The sequence below is a fragment of the Macaca mulatta genome, chromosome 3, assembly GCF_049350105.2.
Source record: "Macaca mulatta isolate MMU2019108-1 chromosome 3, T2T-MMU8v2.0, whole genome shotgun sequence".
In the NCBI taxonomy this organism is placed as follows: domain Eukaryota; kingdom Metazoa; phylum Chordata; class Mammalia; order Primates; family Cercopithecidae; genus Macaca; species Macaca mulatta.
In genome coordinates, this window is record NC_133408.1 from 110,351,594 (window position 1) to 110,378,202 (window position 26,609).

At 36.9% G+C, this 26,609-nt stretch overlaps 1 protein-coding gene across 19 annotated transcripts in view; it reads left to right on the plus strand.

Moving 5' to 3' along the window:
- The first annotated feature begins 333 nt into the window (after window positions 1-333).
- Window positions 334-26,609, plus strand: part of SNX13 (sorting nexin 13) — a 177,517-nt gene continuing 151,241 nt past the window's right edge. For 18 of the 19 annotated variants that reach the window (XM_077998037.1, XM_077998040.1, XM_077998038.1 and 15 more), the window contains exon 1: window positions 334-544. In XM_077998037.1, coding sequence (XP_077854163.1) covers window positions 533-544 — 12 coding nt within the window. In that variant the 5' untranslated portion in view covers window positions 334-532. Of the gene's footprint in view, window positions 545-6,402; window positions 6,418-26,609 lie in introns of all 19 variants that reach the window. The other variant, XM_077998049.1, reaches the window with a different exon arrangement.

Below are 26,609 nucleotides of genomic sequence, written 5' to 3' on the forward strand. Positions count from 1 at the left end.
TCGGAAGTGTCGGCCTCTCGCATTCTCTCCCCTCCCCAGGGCCAGCCAACGCTAGTGGGCGGCGGAGGATGCGCCGGCCCCAAGGGCGCGCACGTGTGTTCCCAGGAGTTTAGGGCGCTGGGGCCCCTCTGCACTCCCAGTGGTCCCAAGTTGGCCCAGGCACCCTGTCCCGGGGTCCTCCAAGCCACCGCCAAGCCGACTATCAACTCCAAGTCGACTGCCGAGCGCCCGCCTCCGCTTTTCCGCGCGCCAGCGCTATGGAGACGGTCACGAGACGCCGGCAGCCCCTGCGCCTGCCAATGGGAGCGCACGTTGCAGCGAGACGCGGACGTCGCTCTTCCAAGATGGCGGCGCGTCCGTCGCAAGCGACCGGGCCGGGGGGAAGCCAGCGAAGCCGAGTAAAGCCGCCGCCCGGGAGAGGACTGAAGGAGCAGTTGCCGCCGTTGGCAGCGGCCCGAGCAGTTTTCGCTGCTGCTACGGCTGTTGCCATGAGGCGAGGCTAGGGAGGACCTCACTTCCCCGGGGTGTAATAATGCTAACTGAGGTAAGCGGCGACGGTGGCCAGTGTTTACCTGTAAAATGGGGAAGGGGCCGGCGCCAGCCCGTCAGAGAACATCATCTCTCCGGAAGGTGGGCCTGACCCTTCGCTGCGGGCTCCAGGGCCCAGGAGCGGCGGGGATCCTACAAGTGCCCCCAGAGTAGGAGCTGTGCTGACTCAACAGAGTCCCACCACCTCCGGCTGCCCGTGCCTCGCCTTTCGCAGTTGCCACTTGCCACTCGCCCCGGCACTGGTCTCCCTCCTGCTGTCACTCCCTTCTAACTCATCGCTCCCTTTTTCTGTCCCCTTATACGCTACTCTGTGGGAGCGTTGGCCTTTCCACATTACTGCTGGTTCTTGTTATCCTGTGGTTTGCCCGAGGTCTCCTTTCTCCGGTCCCTGAGCTCCAGGGCCCTCCGCCTCCGAGCTCGGTCAGCAACCTGGGGTTGTTGCTCGGCCCGACCCGGTTTGTTTCCCACCGCCTACTTTGACTGCTTCATGAAGTGGACTTTTTATCTCAAGCTGCACTTGTATGGCTCAGTTGTGTCATCCCCTCCCCCACACCCATCACCTTTCGCTTAAATGGTGGTCATCACAAAGTTCAGTTTAGCCTCTGCTTCCTTGATTTGCGTGTGGCCCCCTTTTACTCTCTATGGAATAGTTTTTTTACTTGGACCTGAAATGGAAGTAGGGCAACTATGACGAACCAATCAATTTCCCTTTTCTGTGCCTAATGGGCATTGCAAAAAGCCGACTTTTTGAAGAAGTAGAGTTTGCCTTTGCTACCAACACTTTAAGGGGAAGAAATAAATTGGTGCAACTAGGTACTTGATCCAGGTTAGCCCAGTTATGTGTTGTAGCATCTGCAGGTGTAGGTGTCACTGAACATAAAATACTGAACCTTGTGATTTGATGAAATACCTTTTTCGAAGCCGTTCACTTTAAGTACTGTGAGGATCCTGACGTGAGGAACTGACTGGATTGGGCATTTTTATGGGCTGAACTGAGAATAGGAAACAATTTTAGTGGGCAGTGGGAAGTATTCCTACATGGTCCAAAAAGGAAATGCAAACATTTGTAGGTGAGTGGCTTTTATTTTGTGAAAAGTGATGATAAAGCACGTACTTGCCTGAAATTTCAAGTCCTTGGAACTTGACTAACTTTGAGGAACTTTATACTTTGCTGTTTGTACTTAATCTAAACATAGAGCCTGGCATATGATAAATACTTATTGGTTGATTGTAACTTCTACAGAACGTATTTTTAGTTGTTTGAAGTTCACTTTATATTTTTAAATTCTACAGATTTATCGTTCTTGGAGTTAATTTTATTCTTGGGGATTATGGTTATATCGTAAGTTTGTGTTGTGATTAGCAGTAATAGATTAGAAAAAAACCTGTAAGTAGCAGAAGTTTCATTTTTACCTTAAGTGTGATATTTTGATGGGAACAGTTAACCTTATAATAAGTGTTTAGTGTTGTCTCTAATGTGTAATATTATGTGATATAATCTTTTGATTAAACTTGGCTTATGTTAACATGTTTTAGAGTTTTAATATTTTCTAATGAACTACTTCTGTGTCTGCCAGTAAAATGATTTGGAAAGATGGAACTTTCTCAGCTTCTGTATTTTAATGCAATTTTGTGTTTTAGGGAAATATTTTAAACGGTAAATCAATGATAGTATTAAGTAAACTGTACTTTAGTGCTTTTTGTGGGAAAACTGCGCAGCTTATAAGTGACAGAACCAGGATTCCAACCTTGGCAGTTGCTACCTAGCCCATTCTATTACCTTTTCTAGATTGCCTCGCCAAAGTAAGGCCCAGATTAAATTGTACTAAAGTCTTCTCTATAGTTTTCAGTAGTCGTTTATAGATTAGGAAACTGAAGCACAGAGACTCTTGTGCAAGGTCAATTATTAAATATTAGTGACAGTTGAAACTGGAATCTCATCTCCTCTCAGTAGAGAGCTATGACCATTTTGCTCGGTTGCCTCTCAAGTAGTTTTCAGCTCTCTTGACAGATTTGAAAACATGCTGTTGTACTTCCTTGTCTGAATATTGTGAGTAAACTGAAAATGGTTACTTGAAAAAAACTTTCTGCTTTACTTTAGCTTTTTTTCCTTTTCATTTTTTAAACAAGGCTTCTAAGCCTTGTAAACTAGTATTATTTTGAGATATTTTAGGTATAAAATTTCACTCAAAATTGGTTACTAAAAAATTAGTGTGAGACTTCCTTTTTATTGCTTCTGGTAGACATTGCTGATTTAGATCAGCAGATTTTAGGAGATGTGCTTTAATTCATGTTAGGTCTCAAAATGTGTAGTGATGAGCTGTGCTATGAAAGATTCTCTTGTCTTTATATTAGTCATGCTCATTTACTGTGCTCAGAAAGTGGTGAATTGTACTATGTGATTGGATTCTTTACATCTCAACACTGAGGTAGGTGATAGCCCCATTAACCAATGTTAAAACAGGTTGAGAAAGTTAAAGGAGCTTGCTTAAAGTTGTATAAAGAGTGGAGGAGACAGAAATCACATTTAGGTCCTCTTATTCCACATTGTGTGCGTTTTGTGACTCAGTGTGGAATGCATCATTAATTTTCTTTGTAGCTGATAAAATCAGCATACTATTTTTAGTTTTTTTTTTAACCAAGGTGAGGATACTAAGTACAGATACATAATGAGAATAGTAATGATAAATGTTCATATGAAACTTTTCAGTTTTGCGTTTTGTCGAAATATATCTTTGTTTTTTATCTTACTCTGTTGCCCAGGCTGGAGTGCCATGGCGCGATCTTGGCTCACTGCAACCTGCACCTCCCAGATTCAAGCTATTCTCGTGCCTCAGCCTCCCAAGCAAGTGGGTTACAGGCGTGAGCCACCGCGCCAGGCCAAAAATATATCTCTAATTGAAACCTTTCAGAAATGAGAAGCCACACAAGTGATCAACTAAGGACTATTTTAAGTTAAGCTAAAATGGAAAATCACTCAGTTGAGCAAACTAATATGTACATTGAACTTTGAACCTATGAAATATGATAGATTAATGTAAATTGAAAGTATAGCCCCCATATAGTTCTCAATGTTAACTTTTTGGCTTCAATTTGTATTATTTTGTCCTAAATACAATGGAATTATTTAGAAAACTTGCTAGTCATATTTATTTATTTATTTATTTTTGCATTTTACATACAGGGATGAGCTGTATGTAATGTCTAGCTAGATTTTATTATTTTTTTTTAATGTTAGATTTTTTTCTCCTTCTGTTGTCCTTGCTCCTGTTAGGACTTCCTACTCCTAATGTGACTCCTACTATACTTGGCAAAAAATTTGTTATAGTGTATATGAAATTTATTTAATACTCACTCCACTCTCCCTCTATCTCTTCTTTTCTTATCTTTTTTTTCCTAACGTAAACTTCATATATCAAAATTAGGGCATGGGATGTTTGTTTACCTGATAATTTGTTTTAATTAATTTGAGTTTTTACAACATTAGAAGATAATGAAATATTTATCAGTGAATTTTCATTAAACACACTTTGAAACTTTTCTTGATAATTCAGGAGCAATTAGGATTATAATTCTGAGCATTTATTATTACAGAAAACTAAAGGTAAGAAATGTGGGAAAATGTGCTGAATACTTTCCAGTGTTGTGGCATACTTTGGAGGTTGTTTTTGCATAAAAACCAGTTATCAACCTGTTGTCACTTGTCCTGTGTTTTAAAAAATAATAAAAAGTGTAGTTATTTAAAGTTGTTAGTTGTTTGTAAATGTGGATCATTAAGTGACTATTAAGTAATAATAGTTTCTATTTGTATTGTTACTTCCATCCAGATTTGTTGAATTTTCAATATTAACACTGATTCTCAGAGTTAACAGATCTGATACAAATGGGAAAAGGCATAAACTGCAACACTTTGATAGGTTCTAGGTTAGTAATTGTTAAAGAAGTAAAAGGTTTTGTAGTTGAAATAAATTTGGAGGATATTTGCCTAAAGAAAGTTAACAGGTTTCTTCTCTGGAGGACTTCCCATAGCTTTTGATAGCTGATTTATTTTCAAAGAAGATGATAGAATTTACAGCATATTGCAAAGTCATTTAACCATGGAGATGAATATACTTTCCTGTATTTCACTTAGGGAAAGCCTGAGTGATGAGTTATGTGTCAAGAAAGGCTCCCTGAACATCCAGGAGTCCTTTTGAACACACACATGCACATACATCCACACTCACACACAGCTGTCTTGCCCGTAAGTGCTTAGTAAAATATTGTGACTTGGTTTTGTTGATTAATATATTTGTAATAGAAATGCTCTTGGGGTAGATTAATCCTTAAGCTATATAAGCTATTTCTTTAATTATTAATGACATTGCAAGAGCTACTAACCAAATCAAGAAGACCATAGGTCCACTGGCATTCAGAGGGTGTTAAGAGGTAGGAAAGGGATTTTATAATGGGAGTGGCAAGACATCAGTGTCTAAAATGAGTTTGGCTTGCCCCTCTACACACAGCCTTACTTGGCATCTTTTGACAAACCAAGAAGAATATTGATAAACATTCTTAAAGAATTTTTTCTGTTTTAATATTATTTTAATTGACAGTCATATTTTTATACATTTATGGGGTACAGGGTGATATTTTGAAATGTGTGCACAGTGTGGAATTATTAAGTACAGCTGAATAACATATCACCTTGATTATTTTCTGTGGTGAGACAATTGAAATTTAGTTATTTAAAATATATAATACATGATTATTGACAGTTGTTTAATCTAAAAATTTCTTCCTTCTATCTGTCTGAAACTTGGTACTCTTTGAACAGTATATCCCCATTGCTCCCTCTTCTCCAGGCTCTGGTATCTGTCATTCTGCTGTCTGCTTCTGTGAGTTTGACTTTTTAAGATTCCATGTACAAGTGAGATCATGTGGTGTTTGTCTTCCCATGCTTGGCTTTTTTCACTTAGCATGATGTCCTCCATGTTCATTCATGTTGTAGCAAGTGACAGAATTTCCTTCTCTTTTAAGCTCAATTAGTATTCCATTGTATCTAGCACCTTCTCTTCATCTGTTTATCCATTGATGGATGCTTAGGTTGATTCTGTATCTTGGATTTTGTGACTGATGCTGCAGTGGGCCTGGGAGTGCAGATATCCTTTCAACATACTGTGTTCCATTTTTTGAAAATATACCCAGGAGTGAGATTGTATGGTAGTTCAATTTTTAGGTTTTTGAGGAACCTACATACCATTGTTCATAATGCTTGTACTACTGTACATTTCTACCTACAGTGTACAAGAATCCCCTTTTCTTCACATCCATGGCATCACTTACCTCTCATCTTTTTGATTATAGCCATTCTAACAGGTGTGAGGTGATATCTCATTGTGGTTTTAATTTGCATTTTCCTAATGGTTAGTGATGCTGAGCAGTTTTTCATGTATTTGTTGGCCAGATGTATGTCTTCTTTTGAGACATGTCTGTTGATGCCCTTTGCCCATTTTAAAAATGGGTTATTTTCTTGAAATTGAATTCAGTTCCTTTTATATTTAGTCTGTTAACCCCTTATCACATGTATGGTTTACAGTTTCTCCCCAGTTCTGAAGTGGAAAAGTGTATTCCAGCTCCGGTAGATATACATCTTTCCGTTTTTGTTATCTCTGGGCCCCCAGAAGATTGGGTGGTGCCTGCCCACGTGGAAGGCAGACCTCCAGGTAGTCCACTCAGACTTACATGCTAATCTCAGTCTCCTCTGGAAACATCCTCACAGTCGCACCCAAAGGAACACTTTACCAGGTTTGTAGGTATTCCTTAATATAGTCAAGTTGACATCTAAAATATTCCACCATGATGACTTTACAGCTTTCCCTGAGTGAGGTTCTCAGATTATGGCTTTTTAAACTGTGCTTTGAAGTTTTGTGGTTTAATAGACCAAGAAGTGCCTCCTCAATTGATTGTAATCTGGAATTGACTTTCTATTTCAGAGTTAGGTTTAATTTTGATGTTACAGTGCCTTAAATATGTGTAAGGAGAGGAAACATAGAAGCAAGCAGATAGCTCTTAAACTGTTTAACATTTTAAAGGTATTTGGAATTAAATGAATAAATAGGCTGGAGTTATAGTGGTAAATACTATGTCTCTCAACAAATTATACATACGGCAACACACAAACCTATATGTTAAGCACTGTAAGGGATGAGTCTCAACTTTACCACTTATTTTTGATGGGATGTTAAGGAAGTAGTTTGAACTTTCTAAGCTTTAGTTTTCTTCTGTGTAAAATTGGGGTAATAGCACCTTTCTCGCTGTTCTCACATTGTTATGAAGATCATATAAGATGATGGAGGGTATAACTTTGCAAATTGTCAGTTATTATACAAATGTTAGTAGTTAATACATCGGGTTTTTTTTTTTTTTTCCCCTGTATATTCCTTGTACTAATGAATTTTAATCCTAGGCTTCATGTAGTTTTATTTATTACTATTTTCTTGGTGGATAGGTGGGTGGGTCCTGACGGGAAATTAGCAGGGGAGTCCCCTGGCTAGTGGTGTAGTTACAGCGGAGACAGGGAATAGACTAAAAGAAGTGAAAGAAAAAAGTGGACTGAGAGCATATCTTACAAATTAAATTAGTAAGGTTGATAAACTGATTTCAATGAATGCCTTAAAGCAAGTTCTTTTTTTTTTTTTTTTTTTAAGACAGAGTCTTGCTCTGTCACCCAGACTGGAGTGCAGTGGCACAAGCTCAGCTTACTGCAACCTCTGCCTCACAGGTTCAAGCGATTTTCTTGCCTCAGCCTCCTGACCAGCTGGGACTATAGGCACGTGCCAGTGCGCCCGGCTAATTTTTTTGTATTTTTAGCAGAGACGGGATTTCGCCAGGTTAGCCAGGATGGTCTCCACATCCTGACCTTGTGTTCCACCCTCCTTGGCCTTCCACAGTGCTGGGATTACAGACGTGAGCCACTGTGCCCTGCCTCCTTAAAGCAGAGTTCTAAATGTTTTGAAAAAGATGATTTATTTGAGGGTTACCAGTCATTTGTCTGTACATATTCCCAAACATTTGTGGGAAGAGAAATCTTTTATTTTTAATCACACTTGGTAAATCCTTAAAAGGAAAAGCTGTTATTAAGGGTAATGTTTATAAGCCTTTGGTTATAACTTGTGCTGGAGATTGATTTTTATTGATTAATTTCTTCACCAAACAAGAATATGCCTACTTTATACTAGGCACATGCTAATAAGTTCTGGTGTTGAAATGATGAGTCAGTTGGGAAACCTGTCCTCAGAAATCACTATCAGCGCTAAATTTAGCGTTGTACCACTTTGGCCATCAAAGTGGGAGCCTTGAGGTCTTGTGTCAGAATAAAATGATAACCACTAAAGGGTGAAAAGTTAAGAGGGGAAAAGATTGGAGAATATAATTAAAAGATAACTATGACTTGGGTTAGCTTTACAACTCCTGGTAAATCTGCTAGTTTGGATGAGACAGCAGCTCTGAAGTGGATTTCTTGCAACTGAATAGTCAACCTGGTGAAAGTAATACTTGATCCTGCAGTTCCCACCTCCATGTGTTATGTATATATTTATTTGCTCGTTACATGTTTTAATAGAGTAAACTCCTGAGGATGGGCCTCATATTGTAACTCCCAGAGCCCAGAATAGAGCTTGATACTTAGTAGACCTCACTAAATATCTGTTGAATGAATGAATGTTGAGTATTTCCTCAAGAAAAATTAAGATCAAAGTGAAAAATTACTGAGATGAAATTGTCAATGATAAATTTAAACTATCACATTAATTACCCTTAAAGGATTGGTTACTATCTACGTTAATTAGACATTTTTTTTTTTTGAGACAGAGTCTCGCTCTGTCGCCCAGGCTGGAGTGCTGTGGCCAGATCTCAGCTCACTGCAAGCTCTGCCTCCGGGGTTTACGCCATTCTCCTGCCTCATCCTCCCGAGTAGCTGGGACTACAGGCGCCTGCCACCTCGCCCGGCTAGTTTTTTGTATTTTTTAGTAGAGATGGGATTTCACTGTGTTAGCCAGGATGGTCTCGATCTCCTGACCTTGTGATCCACCCGTCTCGGCCTCCCAAAGTGCTGAGATTACAAGCTTGAGCCACCGCGCCCGGCCCAGACATTTTTTATAGTAAGCACATTGGTTGAATATTGTGTTTAAGAGCAATGGGACAAAAAAAAAAAGTTGAATGTGAGGCTTTTAGTTAGGAATGTAATTCTGTCTTAATTTTTCCTAGAGGGAAAGATCTGATTAGGTTGTTATTTTGATATAACCAGTTATAAATGCAAGAAGGAATTGGATTTTATTTTGTATCTCTTACTACTTGATATTATAATTTCATTAATATTACTTAAAATTTAATTCCTACGCTAGATGCATTTAAAGAAAGCTTTGTTTATAATAGTACAATAATGCTGATTTCCATGGCACTTTGTTAGAGTGTTTCAGTTTGTATGACCTTTAATGCTATCTTGAAAGTTTTGTAAGTATCAGTAAAAATTTGGCTATGGTTTCAAAGTTGGAAATTTTGGGGGTCCATTTTTAAGGAGGGCAGCTGCTACCACAGACTCTTGACTAAAATGCCTCTCTGTTCAATGTTGGAGACAGAGTACTGTTATGTCTTTTGCCCATTTATAATTCCATTGTATATTCAGAAATAGTATATACCAGAAAAGTTCATTAAGATGATTCTGCTCTGTTCCACTGTTAAAGTAGAATAATGATCTATAAATATACTTATGAGAGGATCATGTATATCAACAGGAATACTTCACCATTGTTGACTTATTGCACTGTTTTCTCTGATTTCGTAAGGGTCATTTTATTCTGATGCATCTGTGAAGACCCTAAGGTGAATCCAGCTTTGCTCTTGACCTTAGCCGTGCATTGTTGGAGAATCCATGGTTCTTATTCCATTTAAACCTGAATTGGTTTTGTACCTGAAACTTGGGGCTGTTTTTAGCCTGACTGGCTTAGCATAGGAAAGAGTTGTGATTCTTTGTTTTGTGAGTTCTTTTATTTTTGGGCTAGAGTTGTGGATAATGGCCTTTGGATTCATTGTCATGTGAAGTTTGGAAATTATAAAACTGAAGTTGTACAATTTTAGTGGAAGAGTTAAATGTGAAATAAAATTTCACCTTATTTCTGTTATTATGAAAATATTAGGAAATAATGGTCTGACTTTAAGATACAGTATTGTGTTATCCAGTGTTTCTCCAAGCTGTAATATTGTATTTTGCAATTTATTCTCTTCCTGAGTTTGAGATAGCTTCTTTTCTCAGAATTTTTCTCAGCTTAGAAACACAATTGGCATTTAATCAGATGCAACTATCAATATAATCAGCTATTTTACATCTGGTGTTAGTTACTAACATCTGATCTTTTTCTTGTACAGTACCTAACTGCTCAACACTTAAAAGTATTGCAATAGTCTTAATCCTGGTGGGAGTCAGGAGAGTAAAATGAATGGGCTACAATGATAGTCTCCAACCTTTTTGGCACCAGGGACCAGTTTTGTGGAAGACAGTTTTTCCACGGACGGCTGTTGTGGGGAATGGTTTCAGGATGAAACTGTTCCACCTCAGATCATCAGGCATGAGATTCTCATAAGGTGTGCAACCTACATCCTTGCATGTGCAATTCACAATCGGGGTTGTGCTCCTGTGAGAATCTAATGTCCCAGCTTATCTGACAGGAGGCTGAGCTAAGGCGGAAAAGCCCACTCCCCGCCACTCACCACCTTCTGTGCGGCCTGATTCCTAATGGGCCATGGACCTGTAGTGCTCTGTGGCCCAGGGGTTGAAGGGCAGAACACCACAAAGATACAGGAAAAGAAACTGAAATAATATACTTTACAAATAGTGAGTATTGGTTACATAAAGGTTTTAGAAAACCCAAATAGACTTGAGAGTGTTTTATGGTTTATTAAAAATGTATTTTATGAATCTAAAACTCCTGAAATTAATGTCAGTAGCTCAGAATATTCAGTCATATAATAGGCACTAACACAAAATTTATGTGACGATGAAAGTTAGATTATCTTTATACTAGGACTCAGTGTTAATCATCTTTTTATATATGTGTCTATATCTCCTCTAATCCCAAACCAAGTATTCTTAATTTCTGAATAAAAATGTATCCTTTTGGTTAAGAGTGATGGCTGTTGTCAGATTATTTGGATTTGAATCTAAGTTTTCTCGATTCCGAGCATTTTGACCTTGGAAAGTTTACTAACGTTTCTGAGCCTCAGCTTTCTTCTCGTATATGTGACTTATAAATTAATGGTACTGACCTCATATGTTTGTTGCAACTATTAAGTGAAGTAACACAGGTACTGTGCAATGTTTTCTACAGTAACAATAAATCTGAGGCATTATTCTTATTTCCTCTGATATAAATAGCAAGTGGTTTATTTTCAAAACTTAGAATTTAATGTTTGAAGCTGTTTTAGTGTTCTTTGATTGAGGTAGTCTTAAAATGTCAGAGTAATCCTCTGTGACCCAGATGATCTAATTCTTTCCTTACTTTCTATCTCAGTTTTTACTAACTTTTCAATTTACATATTGCATTTCCAAAGTGAATACTAAGAGCGAGATTTAGACTGAATTTCAGAAGGAAATCAAAAGGGATGACACCTGTGTAATACGAATTGATCATAACCAGAATTTTTGGCTAACCAATATGTTCCTTCTGGAAACTAAAACTTTTACTATAGATGAAATGAAAAGGAAAGATTGTAGTACACTTGCATATTATGCTTTTGAAATGCTATTATTGTAGTTTTCTGACATGAGAAGTACTATGGTTCTTGTCAGTTTGATGAAGTTTTATGTAAAGTGGCTCTCAATTTATATAATCTCTTCTATTGAATTGTCTTAGAGCAGAAAGGTGAGGAATGTTAAAAATCTTTTTTTAAAAAATATGTAGTTGACTTGAGTGGTGTTAATAGTACTGTGCAGTAGGTAAAGAGACTTAGGGCTAAGGTATTACAGATAAAATTTGTACTGATGTAAATTTAAATTGTAGATATTAAGCATATACATAATTTCAGTCCCTTTATGCAGCAGCTGCTGATCTTGTTCATATAATAATAGATTAAACTATTATACTTAAGGAGTGGGGTGTTCCGCCTGTTACAGTAACATTTTACTTAGTTGGAGATTATGCCATTAAGGTCCTTTGGGGGTGAATCTATTATCTGTCTCTGTTCCTTTATATAGTTATACTCTATGCTTTCCATCTTTTCTTTCTTGTCACTGATCTTTTGTGTATTTGTTGATTTGTTTTTTCTCCTTTCTGTCTTCATTATTCTTCTCTGTGTCTACAGACCTGCCAGCATGCTCTCTCAGGGTTTATTCCCTGGCCTTTAATCTTTCTACTCCTTCTCAAATAGATTAAAAAAGCCCAAATAGAAAATGTAACTTCTATTTGTATGTTATACTTTATTTATGGGTTTAAAAAATACTTTTTATTCTTAATTTAAAAGGGGAACAAATAGAATGGTTTATATACTTTTTTCATGAACAGTAGAGCCCAGTACAGTTTCCTTGTATACCTCTTATCTGAATTTATCTTGATTGAAAAGACATCATCTCTGAGTTAAATGAATACTATAAATCTTACTTTTTATTGTCAGTTAAAAGAATCTTTTAGTGTTTTCAGGGTCAGAGTCATTGTTCTGATCTTGAGTTGTTACTAACTCTAGAACATACCCTGAAAGTTATCTTAACACCTACAAAATCTACATCGGATTCCTAAAAAGCATCAAGGACTTTAAGATGTTAGTGACAGGTTAGTTCTGTCAAAATTTTAGAAAAATTGAATTTTTTGAATCTAAATAAATCAGTTTTGTTTGATTATTTAGATATTATGTGCAGAATTTTGCCCATCCTCCCTTTTAAAAAACCTTGAGAGTCAGTGTAAAGTAATGGTTCAAGAACACACTTGGGTTTTAAGCCAAAGCTCAGTTCATGCTCCAGTTTTGTCACTTAGCTGTTATTTCTTAAATCTGTAGAATAGTTAATATAACTTATGTCATAGAATTGTGAGAACTAGATATAGTTCAAGTGGCTAGCAAATCCTAGCCAGCAGTAAGCTCTTAATATATTATTTTTTTTTTAGAGATGGGGTCTTGCTGTGTTGCCCAGGCTGGCATCAAACTCCTGGGCTCAGGTAACCCTCCTGCTTCAGTCCAAGTAGCTGAGTAGCTGGGACTCCAAGTAGCTGGGACTACGTCCATGTGCTACTGTGCCTGGCCAAGTAAGCTCTTAATAAATGATAGCTCCTATTGTTGTTTTAGAGGGTGCTCCTTTTCGTAAGAAAGAAATGAAATGTTAATACCATGCACTGAGGATCTAGCTTTCTCTGCTGTGATAGGCTTGTGTTGCTTTGATTTCCCCTTGGAGTCTATATTATGGAGAAAAGCAGAAATCAAGACTTGTAAATACTAGGACTTTTATTCTTGTATTGTTATTGTCCTGTATGAACGATAGAAGGATTGGGGGACATTTGTGAATATGGCCTGTTTTATCTTGCCTTTGTACCAGGGAACTGCTGTGATAAAAGTTTTGTGTACTTTATTTAGTGGAGGAACACTTTGTGAGTGGAAATCTTCTGATAGATAAGCTAAATTTGTTCTAATTCAGTTAAAGGAATTGAAGGTGAATTTCCATGTAACTGAGCTTATTTTTAGTATGAGGTAATGACAGAAATGGTCTTGATGCTTGAGGATTTTAAGTACTATAATGTGGCCCAAACAGAGTGCTTAGGAGGTAGACAGAAGGTTGGGTTAGAAATGCAAAGTGTAGTGTTGTATTATGTCAAAATAATACATTTTACTTTAGTTTAGTGTCATAAGGACAGGCAGTCTAAAGAGAACAGAGTATTTATGGAATAGGAAAATTATTGAGAAACCTGGACAGTCAAGAATATTTTAATTTCTGGCTGGGTGCTGTGGTTCATGCCTGTAATCCCAGTATTTCAGGAGGCTGAGGTGAGAGGATAGCTTGGAGCCCATGAGTTCTAGACCAGCCTGGGCAGTTTGGGAGACCAAAAAATTAAAAAATTAGCCAGGCATGGTGGTGTGTGCCTGTAGTCCCAGCTGCTCAGGAGGCTGAGGTGGGAGGATTGCTGGAGTCCAGGAGTTGGATGCTGCAGTGAGCTGTGATCACATCACTGCACTCTAGCCTGGGCAACAGAGTGAGACACTGTTTCTAATATACATATACACACAATATATGTGTGTGTGTATATATATGTATATAGATATGTCAAAATAAATGCCAAGAGCATAGTTTATATTGTTTAATCTTATGTTTAGCTTATTAAAACAGAAATGTTTAGCTTATTAAAACAAACAAATTTGACTTATAACTTTTTATCTTTGTTTATTACATAGGTGAAAAGTTACATTCTTGCTTTAAAATTTTGGATTTCTTTGATTGCTGGTAGGGTAGATAATCTTTTCATATGCTTATTAGCCTTTTATATTTCCTGTTTTGAATTGCTGTTCATATCCTGTTTTTCTTTGGAGTAGTAGTCTATTCCTTTTTCTTTTTTTGAGACGGGGTCTCACTTTGTCGTCCATGCCAGAGTACAGTAGCACGAACATGGCTCACTGCAGCCTTGACCTCCTAGGCTCAAGCGATCCTCCTGCCTCAGCCCCCCAAGTAGCTGGGACTACAGGCACGTGCCACCATGCCCAGCTGATTTTTATATTTTTGTAGAAATGGGGTTTCCTCATGTTGCTCAGGCTGATCTCGAACTCCTGAGCTCAAAGCAATCCATCCACCTCAGCCTCCCAAAGTGATGGATTTACAGGTGTGAGCCACCGTGCTGGCTGTGGAGTAGCAGTCTATTTCTTAATGATTTATAAACATCTGTTTACTCATGGATTATAATACTTTGCTGCATATGGTGCATGTATTTTTACAAGTATATGTATACTTTGTGATTTTGTTTTGTTACTAAGACAAAATTTTATGTTTTCAAATATGTTAATCTTTTTCTATAGATTTTGCCTTTCTAAAAATGAGCTGTCCCAGACCTAGGTAACACAACAATTTACCTTTTTTTAAGCCAGAATTTCCAAGCAGTTTTCTACATATTGTTAGTGTTTTTGTGATGTGTTTTGTAGGGGAAAAGTATTCCTAATTTAAATTAATTTTTTATATAGCACACTTTCAAACACACAGAAACCCTGAAAAAAAAAATACTGTCACTAGCACCCATCATACAATTACCTAGATTTGTTAAAACTGTCATATTTGCTTTCTCTCTACTTTCTTCGTGTTTATCTTCTATTACCTTGCCTCTATGGACACGCCCTAACTTTCTCTGTTACTTTTGTTGTTATTATACTCAACTATTTTAAGGTAAATTGCTGATATTATGCCACTTTTTAAAATGCTCTCCTGAATCTCCCAGGCATAAGAATTTAAAAAATACATATAACCACAACATTATTGTTACACCTAGTAAAATTACCAACAATTCCCGATTATAATCTAATACTTGGTATGTTCAAATTTTCCCAGTTAGAACCAGATTCTAATTGAGTAATGTGATTGATTTGTCTCTTTAATATAGAATACCTTTATTCCTCCTCCACTTTCTTATCTTTTTCTCCTTTTCCTCTTTTTCCTCTTCTCCTCTTTTTTCTCCTCCTCCTGTTTTTCCCCTTCTTCGTCCTCTTCATTGTTGTGAGAGATTATCCTGTGCATTGTAGGATGCTTGGCAACATCCCTGGCCTGGTCTGTGATAGTGCCTTCCTTAACAAGGTGTGATAATACATTCTTTCTCCATACATTGTCAGATGTCTCATGGGGGGCAAAATTGCCCTTGGCTGAGAACCACTGCACTAGAGGTGGTATCTTGTATTTTAAAATACTTATTTTTAGAATTGTTTTTATTTTGTTTTATCTTGAATCTGTTTTGTTCCCTTGATCTGTATGTCTGTCCTTTAGCCTATTCTGCTTATTTATTTTACTTCTCTGGGTTGTTTAGTTGTAATCTGAAAAGCAGCTTTATTAAGATACAATTCACATACCATACAATTTACCTAATTAAAGCATTCAAATCAATGGCTTCTGCTATATTCACAGAGTTGGGCATCTGTCATCAAAGTAAGTTGAAGTACCTCATTACTCCAAACTGAAAACTCCTCCCTCTTAAGCCATTACTCCCCACTTCTTTCTCCTTCACACAGCAGGCTATCACTAATCCATCTTTATGGTTTTGCATATTTTTTTTGAGATAGACTCTCACTTTTTTGCTCAGGCTGCAGTGCAGTGGCATGATATTGGCTCACTGAAACCTCTGCCTCCTGGGTTCAAGTGATTTTCCTGCCTTAGCCTCCTGAGTAGCAGGAATTCCAGGCGCACACCACCATGTCCAGCTAATTTTTTTATCTTTAGTAGAGAGGGTTTCAACCATGTTGGCCAGGCTGGTCTCGAACTGCTGGACCCAAGTGATCCGCCCGCCTTGGCCTCCCAAAGTGCTGGGATTACAGGGGTGAGCTACTGCACCCGGCTGGTTTTGCCTATTTTGAACATGTTATATGAGTGGCATTGTACAATATGTGGGCCTTTGTGACTGGCTTATTTCACTTAGCATGTTTTTAAGATTCATCCACGTTGTATCATGTAATAGGACTTCAAATTTATTTTTATTGCTAAGTAACATTCCATTGTATGGATATACTACATTTTGCTTATCCTTTCATCAGTTGCTGGACATATGGGTTATTTCTGCTTTTTGGTCACTACAAATAATGCTGCTGTGAACATTAGTGGAAATATGTTTTCATTTCTTTTGAGTCTATACCTAGGAATGGAATTGCTGGGTTATACAGTAATTCTTTAACCTTTTGAGAAACTGCAAACTGTTTTTCAAAGTGCCTGCACTATTTTACATTTCTGCCAGGAATGTAGGAAGGTTTTGTTTTCTCCATATCCTCCAGAACACTTGATTACAGTCATCCTGGTGAGTGCAAATAGCATCTCATAGTGGTTTCTGTTTGCATCTCTCTATTGCCTCTAGAGAGCACCTTTTCATGTGTTTATGTTCATATTTCATTTGTATATCTTCTTTGGAGAATCTATTCAAGTCTTGTGCCCATTTTTAAATTGGGTTATTCATGTTTCTTACTCAGTTTTAAGAATTCTTTGTATATTCCGAGTAGAAGTCTATTAATCAGGTACATGATTTGCAAATATTTTCTCCCATTTGTGGGACAGCTTTTGATTTTCTTGATGGTATCATTTAAGCACAGAATTTTCTAATTTTCATATAGTCCAATTTATGTTTACTTTGTTGCTTTTGGTGTCAAAAGGTAATTATTTAAATTCTATAATGCATTAAAAAGTTAGCTTCATTAGTGGTGTCAAATATCATATATACAAGATAAATAGATAAAAGAAGAGCTGAAGTTAAACCATTATAGTTTTCCCCAAATTGAGTTTTGAATAAATGTATTTTTTGTGAATTCTATCATATCTAGATGGTGTATATATTTATAGAATATTTTATTGAGGATTTGAGGGCAGTAGGGGCTTGGGTTTACATTGTAGCAGTGCTGAATAATTAACAACCACTGTACTTTGTGGTGGAAACTAAGACCCCAGTAACTTTAAATTCTGCAGTGTCCTCTTCCACTGCCCTGTTGTGAGTTTTCTTCCTGTTTAGTCACAACTCCTAGAAGAGGACTCTCAAAAGTAGAAACTAGTATTTGCAACTCTGTTCTCCCTGCATATGAGATCTGTTTTCTTCTCCTTGCTTTATAATCTCGTGGATTATTGGGGTGCTTTCTCTTATTTTTTCTCCCAGCACATTCTCTCTGGGTTTTAGCTTTGGAGATCCCTACTGGGCTGACCCGTTCTTTTAGTAGCACTCAGGTCTAGGAATTATAGCTCAAATCATGGTATTCTTGAGGATCATCTGTTTTTGGTCAGCTGCATCTTTACAGAGTCACTTGGCAGCAGTCTGTTTGCCCTCATTGCTACCACCTTCATAATGTTACATCTTTTCTCATTGAGGGGTTTTAAAAGTTTTATTTGTCATTTAAATAATTAAACTTTGACAGTATATAAATACATATTCATTTTCTTTTTAAAACTTTCTATATGCAAGTCTGTTTTAAAGATCCTGTGTATGCTAAGTTATTTTTCCTGATTATTACTACAATTTGGACCAACTTTCTTGTTTTGCTTTCTCAAACAGGATATTTCATGTTTTTTTCATGTAGTGGAGTACAAGTTTTGGGACAGCCTTATGACTTTTGCATGGTAGAAATAACTGTTAGGAGTAATGTCTTCACTTAAATATTTTAAATGAGTGTTAACTGAATGTAAATGAGTTAACCATATGGTGTGTTCTTTGTAGGAAAGTGGTATGTGCTATCTAAAAATAAAATATTATTTGCAATGCCGTTTTTGTTTATAATATTACATGCTACTTGAAAAGTAAACCAGTGTGAAAGTGTATTAAGTAAAAAAGTTAAAATATTGTTTACTGTTTTCATTTTAAAAAGTCTGCATATCTACTTTCATACCTTTCCCTGAGTAAGCACACATGAGATAATTTTTCATTACATTTTAAGAAATTTCTCTTAAAGGTAGTGTTTTGCATTATCTTTTTCTGCCTTGATAATTTTCTCTATCTTTTTTTTTCCCCCAGTAATTTTTGTTTATTGCTACACTTCGTATTCTAATCTTCTCCCTTTCTTTCTGCTCTGAAGATAGTAGTTACCCAGTAAATTGACTGGATACTGAAACCAAGGTCAAGCTGAACCTAAATGTTCTGATGCCAATTAATGATCAGAAAGGAAAATAAACTGGTGAAGATGTTCACTGGAGAAAAAAAATCTTGATTTAGAAAACATTAGTTTAGATGATTAATCAGAACTTCTACTCTATTTTTGTTTTACTTAGTCAACACATACTTACTGGGAGCCTACTCTGTGGCAGATGTTGTTATATTTGGCATCAGACAAACAACACTGAACAAAGCATACACAGTTTCTGCCCTCATGAGACTTACGATATGTGGTATATACATGAGGGCAGTGGGAGCTTGGGTTTACATGTAGCAGTGCTGAATAATTAACAACCGCTGTGCTTTGTAGTAGAAACTAAGACCCCACTAACTTTAAATTCTGCAGTGTCCTCTTCCACTGCCCTGTTGTGAGTATTCTCCCTGATTAGCCAAACTAGAAGAGGACTCCTTCAAAAGTGGAAATGAGTATTTGTAACCCTGCACTCCCTGCCTGTGTGACCTATTTACTCCATTAGTAGACAGGCAGTTCCAACATAATGTGATAAGTGAGGATATTTGCTAGAGAATGGTTGAAATGGTGAACCATGGAGTCCAATATAGATAGGAAAGTGACTACAGAAGTGAGTTATGTAAATGAGGGTGTGTGGTCTAAAGTGAAGTTGTAGTGAATGTTGGTGGAGGTGAAATGCTTATGATATTAAAAGTAGCATGTTTGATGGATTATCCACATGTATGTTAAAATAACTGAAGGTTATTCAGCATTCCTGATAGAGAGGAATGTTTGTAAATTATTAGTAGTACATACATCAGTGGTTCTCACAAGTAACTGCATATTGCAGTCATCTGGGGAAGTTCACAAACTGACAATGCCCTTATCTCAGCTTTCCTGAACTTTGAAAATTCTGATGAATGGCTCACAGCCTAACTATTTTGATTTAATTTGTATGTGGCGTAAGCTGGGTAGTGGGATTTTAAAATCCCCCTACTCCCCCAGGTAATGCTAATGAGCAGGAATTATACAGGAACAACGGGGGTTTTTACAGGAAATGGGCTGGGAGTTATGGTTGGGATCATGACCCTGCATCCTTAAGTTGGGTACATGATTAATGAAAGAATAAGCAGCCTTTGTTTGAGAGAGCTGCAGGAGAAGCAGCTTTTACTTGAAGCAAAAATAGTGAAGTTGTCGGTGATATAGAAGTGTTTGTTTTGACTTTGGAACAGAGTGATCCTAGAGGGAAACTTTAGGAGGGATGGAATCAGTGGGGAATTGTATAAGGGAGGAAAAAGCAAGAACAGTACAGTGGTCAAGAGTGTAGGAGAGAATTGATAACTGAATGTATTTATCTCTCTGTGATGAACAAGGATAATAAGGCTTAGTGGGTTCATTATTAGTCTAGAGAATGCATCCGGCAGTCCTGTAGTGGACAGTAATTGGGAATTGGGTAAACAGTTCTTAGGAGTCAGTCCGGATCTTGATAAATTGAATTTTATAGAAAGTCCTATCCTTGTATCCTCTTTGGTAAGGGGTTTGTATTGATTGTGCAAGATCTAAGGAGAGCCCCAGAGTTTGGGTCTGTTGTCCCACAGGCTCCTGGATAGTGGTTGGAGGCTGTTCTAACACTGGCAGGGGGAGGCTGTGAAGTCTTAAGGGTTGATGAAGTCTTAAGATTTGCTATTCTCACTCCACTGTGCTGCTGGGCTGAGTACACTCTGCTGTACCAAATGATGGCAAAGCCTTTTACTATTTGTTTATACTTCATATTTTTCAAGAACACTTTAAATTGTCCAGTTCTAGATTCATGAGCAACTATCTATAGGTTTCACTTTTTCAACATACAAGAAATGGTATAGACTTAGAGTGAAAAAGGGCCTTATATATTATGTAGGCAAACTCCTCTTATTTATGCATTAGAATTTTTACGCATAGAGAATCAAAATGAAATTCACAAAGAAATCTCTTACATAAAGTATAAACTGTATATGGGACTGGAAATTTATAATTGCTGCACTGATTCAAAGTTTTTGTAAGAATAAATGGGTTAACTGCAACTCATTTTATTAATTTGGCACGTAACTTGATTTCTGTATTTTTCACTGTTAAACTTTGAAATATAAGAACATCAGACATCACCACCCACAGATCGCTTCAAATTTATTTTTCTTTTACAATTAAAGAAAGCTTTTAAAAGTATAGTGTATGTGTAGGCTTTAAGAACTACTCTAGTTATGCAAGAGAACTATGAAATTGCTTTTGAATGAAGAGTTCATTCAAACATTCTCAAAAATACTCAAATATATTTTTGGTCAGAATAAGGTAAGTAGTAAAATGGTAAATTTGGTAACAGCTTGTTGTAGAAATAAGAAAATTGTATGCTAAGTGAAAACAAGACTTTCACATAATTATAGTATATCATGTTAACTAGTAATTAAAACCTATGTGCTTTTACTAAGCGAAATATACATCATGATTAAAACTTTTATACTTTTAAACATTAGTCTATTTTGCATATAGTTGTCTTATTTCACCTGTGTTTGAATTGTGAAATGTAAGGTAACTTTTTGAGGCTATGACACCAGATAGATGAAGCCTGTTTTGAGTCATGGGGATTTAGGCCACATCAAAAGGACACCTTTTTTTTTTCTTTTTAAAATTTTATTCTTTACTCATTCATTAATTTAAGTAATTTATTTAGAGATGGGGGTCTTACACTTTTGCCTAGGCAGGCTTTGAACTCCTGGCCTCAAGTGATCCTACTGCCTTGGCCTCCCAAAGTGCTGGGATTACAGGTGTGAGCCACCCTGTGCAGCCCAAAAGGATACTTTTAGTAACTGAGTGACATACATTTTTGTAATGTATATTTTGTATTCATGGTTTTAGATGTGTTTTAGATGTTTCAGATGTACAAGATGAAAACTGAAGAGCAATTACGTTAAATGATGCTTGTTTCACTTTCCTCCTTCTGAATTGCTTTCATTGACTTATCTGATGTTTAGGTGGATATGAATAGTATCAATTGTTCTAAAACTCAGGGGTATTTGTTATACAACTCTGCACATTAGATCAATTGTCATCTGGGGGTACATTTCTAAGTTTTGTTTTATAGATACAGTTTCAGACTCTTTGTAGGAATGCTATTAAGATTTTTCTTTGGCTATGGTAGGTGACATCATTTGGCTGAGAATTTCTAACCACAGTTATTTCTACTGAACTGTATGGTATGAAATTCTGGTAACTCAGGTCAACATTAGTTACGTTGGAATGTATTCGAAGCTGCTTTCTGAGGAGAATTTTGGCTTTTCTTACTTGACTTTGCTGTAGTCTGTCACCTTATAAAAGGGTGGTGAGAACACTAGTTAGGTTATTATTTATGGCTCTTCTGATTTTTATATGTGTATGGACCAACTATTTTTGTTTTTCAAATTATTTTAAGTTCAGGGGATAAATATGCAGGTTTGTTACATGGGTATATTGCGCATTGCTGAGGTTTGGACTTCCATTGACTCCATCAATCAAATAGTGAACATAGTACCAAATAAGTAGTTTTTCAACCCTTGGCCCCCTCCATTCTTCCTCTCTTTGCAGTGGCCAGTGTCTTTTGGTCCCATCTTCGTGTCTGTGTACCCAGTGTTTAGCTCCTACTTTTAAGTGAGAATGTGGTATTTAGTTTTCTGTTTTTGTGTTAATTTTGCTTAGGATAATGGCTTCCACCTGTATCCATGTTGCTGCAAAGGACATGATTTTATTCTCTTTTGTGGCTGCGTAATATATGTACCACATTTTCTTTATCCAGTCCACCGTTGATGGGTACCTAGGTTAATTCCATGTCCTTGCTATTGTGAATAGTACTGTGATAAACATATGAGTGCAGATTACCTTTTGGTAGATTCATTTTCTTTTGGGTAAATACCCAGTAATGGGATTGTGGGGTCTAATGGTAATTCCAATTTTAGTTCTTTAAGAAATCTCTAAACTGCTTTCTACAGGGACTGAACTAATTTACATTCCTTCCAACAGTGTATTAACATTTCCTTTTCTTTATAATAACATCTGTAATTTTTTGACTTTTTAATAATAGTCATTTTGACTGGCATGAGATGATACCTCATTTTGGTTTTTATTTGCTTTTCTCTAATGATTAGTCATGAGCATTTTAAAAAGTATGTTGGCCGCTTGTATGTCTTTTGAGAAGTGGCTGTTCATATCCTTTGCCCATTAAAAAAATTTTTTTTTCTTGTCGATTCATCTTAAGTTCCTTACAGATTCTGGATATTATTCCTTTGTCAGATTTATAGTTTGCAAATGTTTTCTCCCATTCAGTAGGTTGTCTGTTTACTCTGTTGATAGTTTCTTTTGCTGTGCAGAAGGTCTTTAGTTTAATTATGTCTCAGTTGTCAATTTTTGGTATTGTTGCATTTGCTTTTGAGGACTTACAAATTCTTTGCCTAAGCCAGTGTTCAGAAGCGTATTTCGTAGGTTGTCTTCTAGGATTTTTACAGTTTTAGGTCTTTAATTCATTTTGAGTTAGTTTTTATACATGGTGAGAGGTAGTCCAGTTTCATTCTTTTGTATGTGGTTAGCCAGTTTTCCCAGCACTGTTTATTGAATGGTCCTTTCCCCATTGTTTATTTTTGTCGACCTTGTTGAAGATCAGTTGGTTGTAGGTGTATGGCTTTATTTCTGGGTTCTCTATTCTGTTCTATTGGTCTGTGTGTCTGTTTTTATACCAGTACCATGGTGTTTTGATTATTGTAGCCTTGTATAGTTTTAAGTCAGGTAATGTGATGCCTGTTTTCTTTTGCTTAGGATTGCTTTGGCTATTCAGGCTCTTTTTTAGTTCATATGAATTTTAGAATAGTTTTCTTCTAACTCTGTGAAAAATGATGTTAATACTTTGATAGGAATTGCACTGAATCTGTAGATTGCTTTGGGCAGTATGGACATTTTAACAGTATTGATTATTCTATTCCATGACCATGGATTTTTTTTTTCCTGTTTTTGTCTTCTCTAACTTATTTCTGCTGTGTTTTATAGTTCTCTTTGTAGAGATCTTTCACTTCATTGATTAGTTGTATTCCTAGGTATTTTATTCTTTTTATTGCTATTGCAAATGGGATTGGGTTCTTGATTTGGTTTTTGGCCTGACTGTTCCCTTATTGGTCTATAGAAATAATATTGATTTTTGTACATTGATTTTTGTATCCTGAAACTTTGCTGAAGTTGTTTATCAGGTCTAGGAGTCTTTTGGCAGAATCTTTAGAGTTTTCTAGGTATAAAATCATATTGTCAGTGAAGGGAAATAATTTGACTTCTTTTTCTGTTTGAATGCTTTTTATTTGTTTTCCTTGCCTGATTGCTCTAAGACTTCTAGTACTATGTTAAATAGGAGTGGCAAGAGTGGACATCCTTGTTTTGCTCCAGTTCTTAGTTCTTAGGGGGAATGCTTCCAGCTTTTGCCCATTTAGTATGATGTTGACTGTGAGTGTATCATAGATGGCTCTTATTATTTTAAGGTATGATCCTTCGATGCCTAGTTTGTGAGGGTTTTTATCTTGAAGGAATGTTGGATTTTACTGAATGCTTTTTCTGAATCTATTGAGGTAATCATATATGGTTTTTGTTTTTAATGCTGTTTATATGGTGAATCACATTTATTGATTTGCATATGTTGAACCATCCTTGCATGCCAAGAATAAAGCCCACTTGTTGGAGGTGAATTTTCTTTTTCATATGTTGTTGGCTTCAGTTTGCTAGTATTTTGTTGAGGATTTTTGCATCTGTGTTCATAAGGGATATTGGCCTATAATTTTCCTTTTTTATTGTGGCTTTGCCAGAAATTGGTATCAGGATGATTCTGGTTTTGTAGAATGAGTTAGGGAGGAATCCCCCCTCCTAGATTTTTTGAGAATAGTTTCAGTAGGATTGGTACTATTCTTTGTATATCTGGTAGAATTTGGCTGTGAATCCATCTGGTCCAGGGTGTTTTTTTGGTTGATACATTCTTTTATTACTGATTCAATTTTGGAACTTTGTTATTGGTCTGTTCAGGGTTTCCATTTTTTCCTAGTTGAATTTTGGGAGTTTGTGAATTTCCGGGAATATATCCATTTCCTCTAGATTTTCTTGTTTGTTTGCATACAGATGTTTATAGTAGTCTGAGGATCTTTTGTATTTCTCTTGGGTTGCTTGTAATGTCACCTTTGTCATGTCTGATTGTGGTTATTTGTGAATCTTTCTTTTTTTTTGCTTAGCTAGCTAATGGTCCGTCAGTCTTATTTATCCTTTCAAATAACCAACTTTTCATTTTGTCGATCCTTTGTATGCTTTTTGGCTTTCAATTTCATTTGAGTTTTGCTGTGATTTTGGTTATTTGCTTTCTTCTACTAGCTTATGAGCTTATTCTTCTGCTAGCTTTTGGGGTTTGTTTTTGTTTTTCTAGTTCTCTTAGGTGCGAGATGAGGTTGTTAATTGGACGTCTCTCTAGCTCCTTGGTGTAGACGTTTAGTGCTGTAAACTTTCCTCTTAACACTGTGTTTGTCGCAACCCAGAGGTTTTGCTCTGTTTTCACTTTTTAACAAATGATTTTGTTCTCTGTCATAATTTCCTTGTTTACCCAAAAGTCATTCAGGAGCAGGATGTTTAGTTTCCATGTATTTTTTGTGGTTTTGAGAATCATCTTGGTATTAATTTCTATTTTTATTCCACAGTAGTCTGAGAAGATACTTGGTATGATTTCAGTTGTTTTGAATTTGTTGAGACTTGCTTTGTGACAGAACAATGTGAACAGTCTTAGAGTATGTTCTGTGTGCAGATAAGAAGAATGTATACTCTGCAGTCATTGGGTTAAGTGACCTGTAGATGTCTCTCAGGTCCAATTGGTCAAGTGTCAAATTAACTTAAGGATTTTTTGGTTAGTTTTCTGCCTTGTTGATCTATCTTATGTTGTCAGTTGGATGTTGAAGTCCCTATTGTGTGACTAAGTCTTGTTTTAGGTGTAGGAGTTGTAAGGTTAGCTGAAAGAAAGGATGAGAGAGAGAGAGAAAAAAAGAAAGAGAGAGAGAGAGGAAGGCGGAGAGAGACACCTCCAAGGTCAGGTGAGTAAGTTCCTTACCCTGTCCGGCTGCTCCACCACAGTCAGAGGAGGCAGCCCTGAGCTTACAAAGTGAGGGGTTTGTATGGGGGAGAGAGATCCTGGGGTGGTTTGTCGGTTAACTTTACCACATATCATCTCCTGATGGGCTTACAATATAGGAATTTACAAGAGGGTGTAACTTAGGTTTATCCATGTTTCTCGTGACCTCCCCAGTGCTGCCTAGGGGGCTGTAATCAGGGTTTTGCTCACAAGTCTGTTGACCTTGCTGTGGGGCCTTTAAGATAAGGGTTCAGGAATGCAGTTGCAGAGTATTCAGGGTAAGGGTTAACTGCATAGAGGGGTGGGGGTCCTGGAGCAGCTTGTCCTAATAGTAGTAATTTTACAAATGTGGGTGCTCCAGTGTTGGGTGTGTGTATATTTAGGACAGTTACATCTTCCTGTTTGTGAACCTTTAGTCATCATATAATGCTCTTCTTTGTCCTTTTTTAGTGTTTTGGTTTAAAGTTTGTTTTATTTGATACAATCAAATAGCAATCCCTGCTCTTTTTTGTTTTCCATTTGTGTGATAGACTTTCTTTAACCATTTACTGTGAGCCTATGGGTGTCATTACATGTGAGATGAGTTTCTTAAAGGTAGTAAGAGAATGGGTCTGTGTTTACCCAGTTGGCACTCTGTGTCTTTTAAGTGAAGTGTTTATTCCATTTACATTCAAGGGTAATACTGATATGTGAGGTTTTGTTCCTGCCTAGTGTTGTTAGCTAGTTGGCTTTGTAATCTTGATTGTTAGTTGTGGCAGCAAGTATTGTTATTTTGCTTTCATGTTTAGAACCCCCTTAAACTTCTCCTGTAGGGCCAGTCTCATGGTGGCAAATTTCTTTAGTGACTGTCTGGGAAAGACTTTATTTCTCGTTCACTTAGAAGCTTAATTTGGTGGGATATGACATTTTCTTTAAGAATGCTTAAAATAGGCCCCCAGTCTCTTCTGACTTGTAAAATTTGTGCTGAGAAGTTTGCTATTAGTCTGATGGGTTTGCCTTTATAGGTAATATGTCTCTTTTCTCTAGCTGCCTTTAAGATTTTTTCATTTTTGGATAGTCTGATTACTGTGTGTCTTGCAGATTATCATCTTGTATAGTGTCTTGCAGGATTTCTCTGGATTTTTTTGTATTTGTATGTTGACCTCTG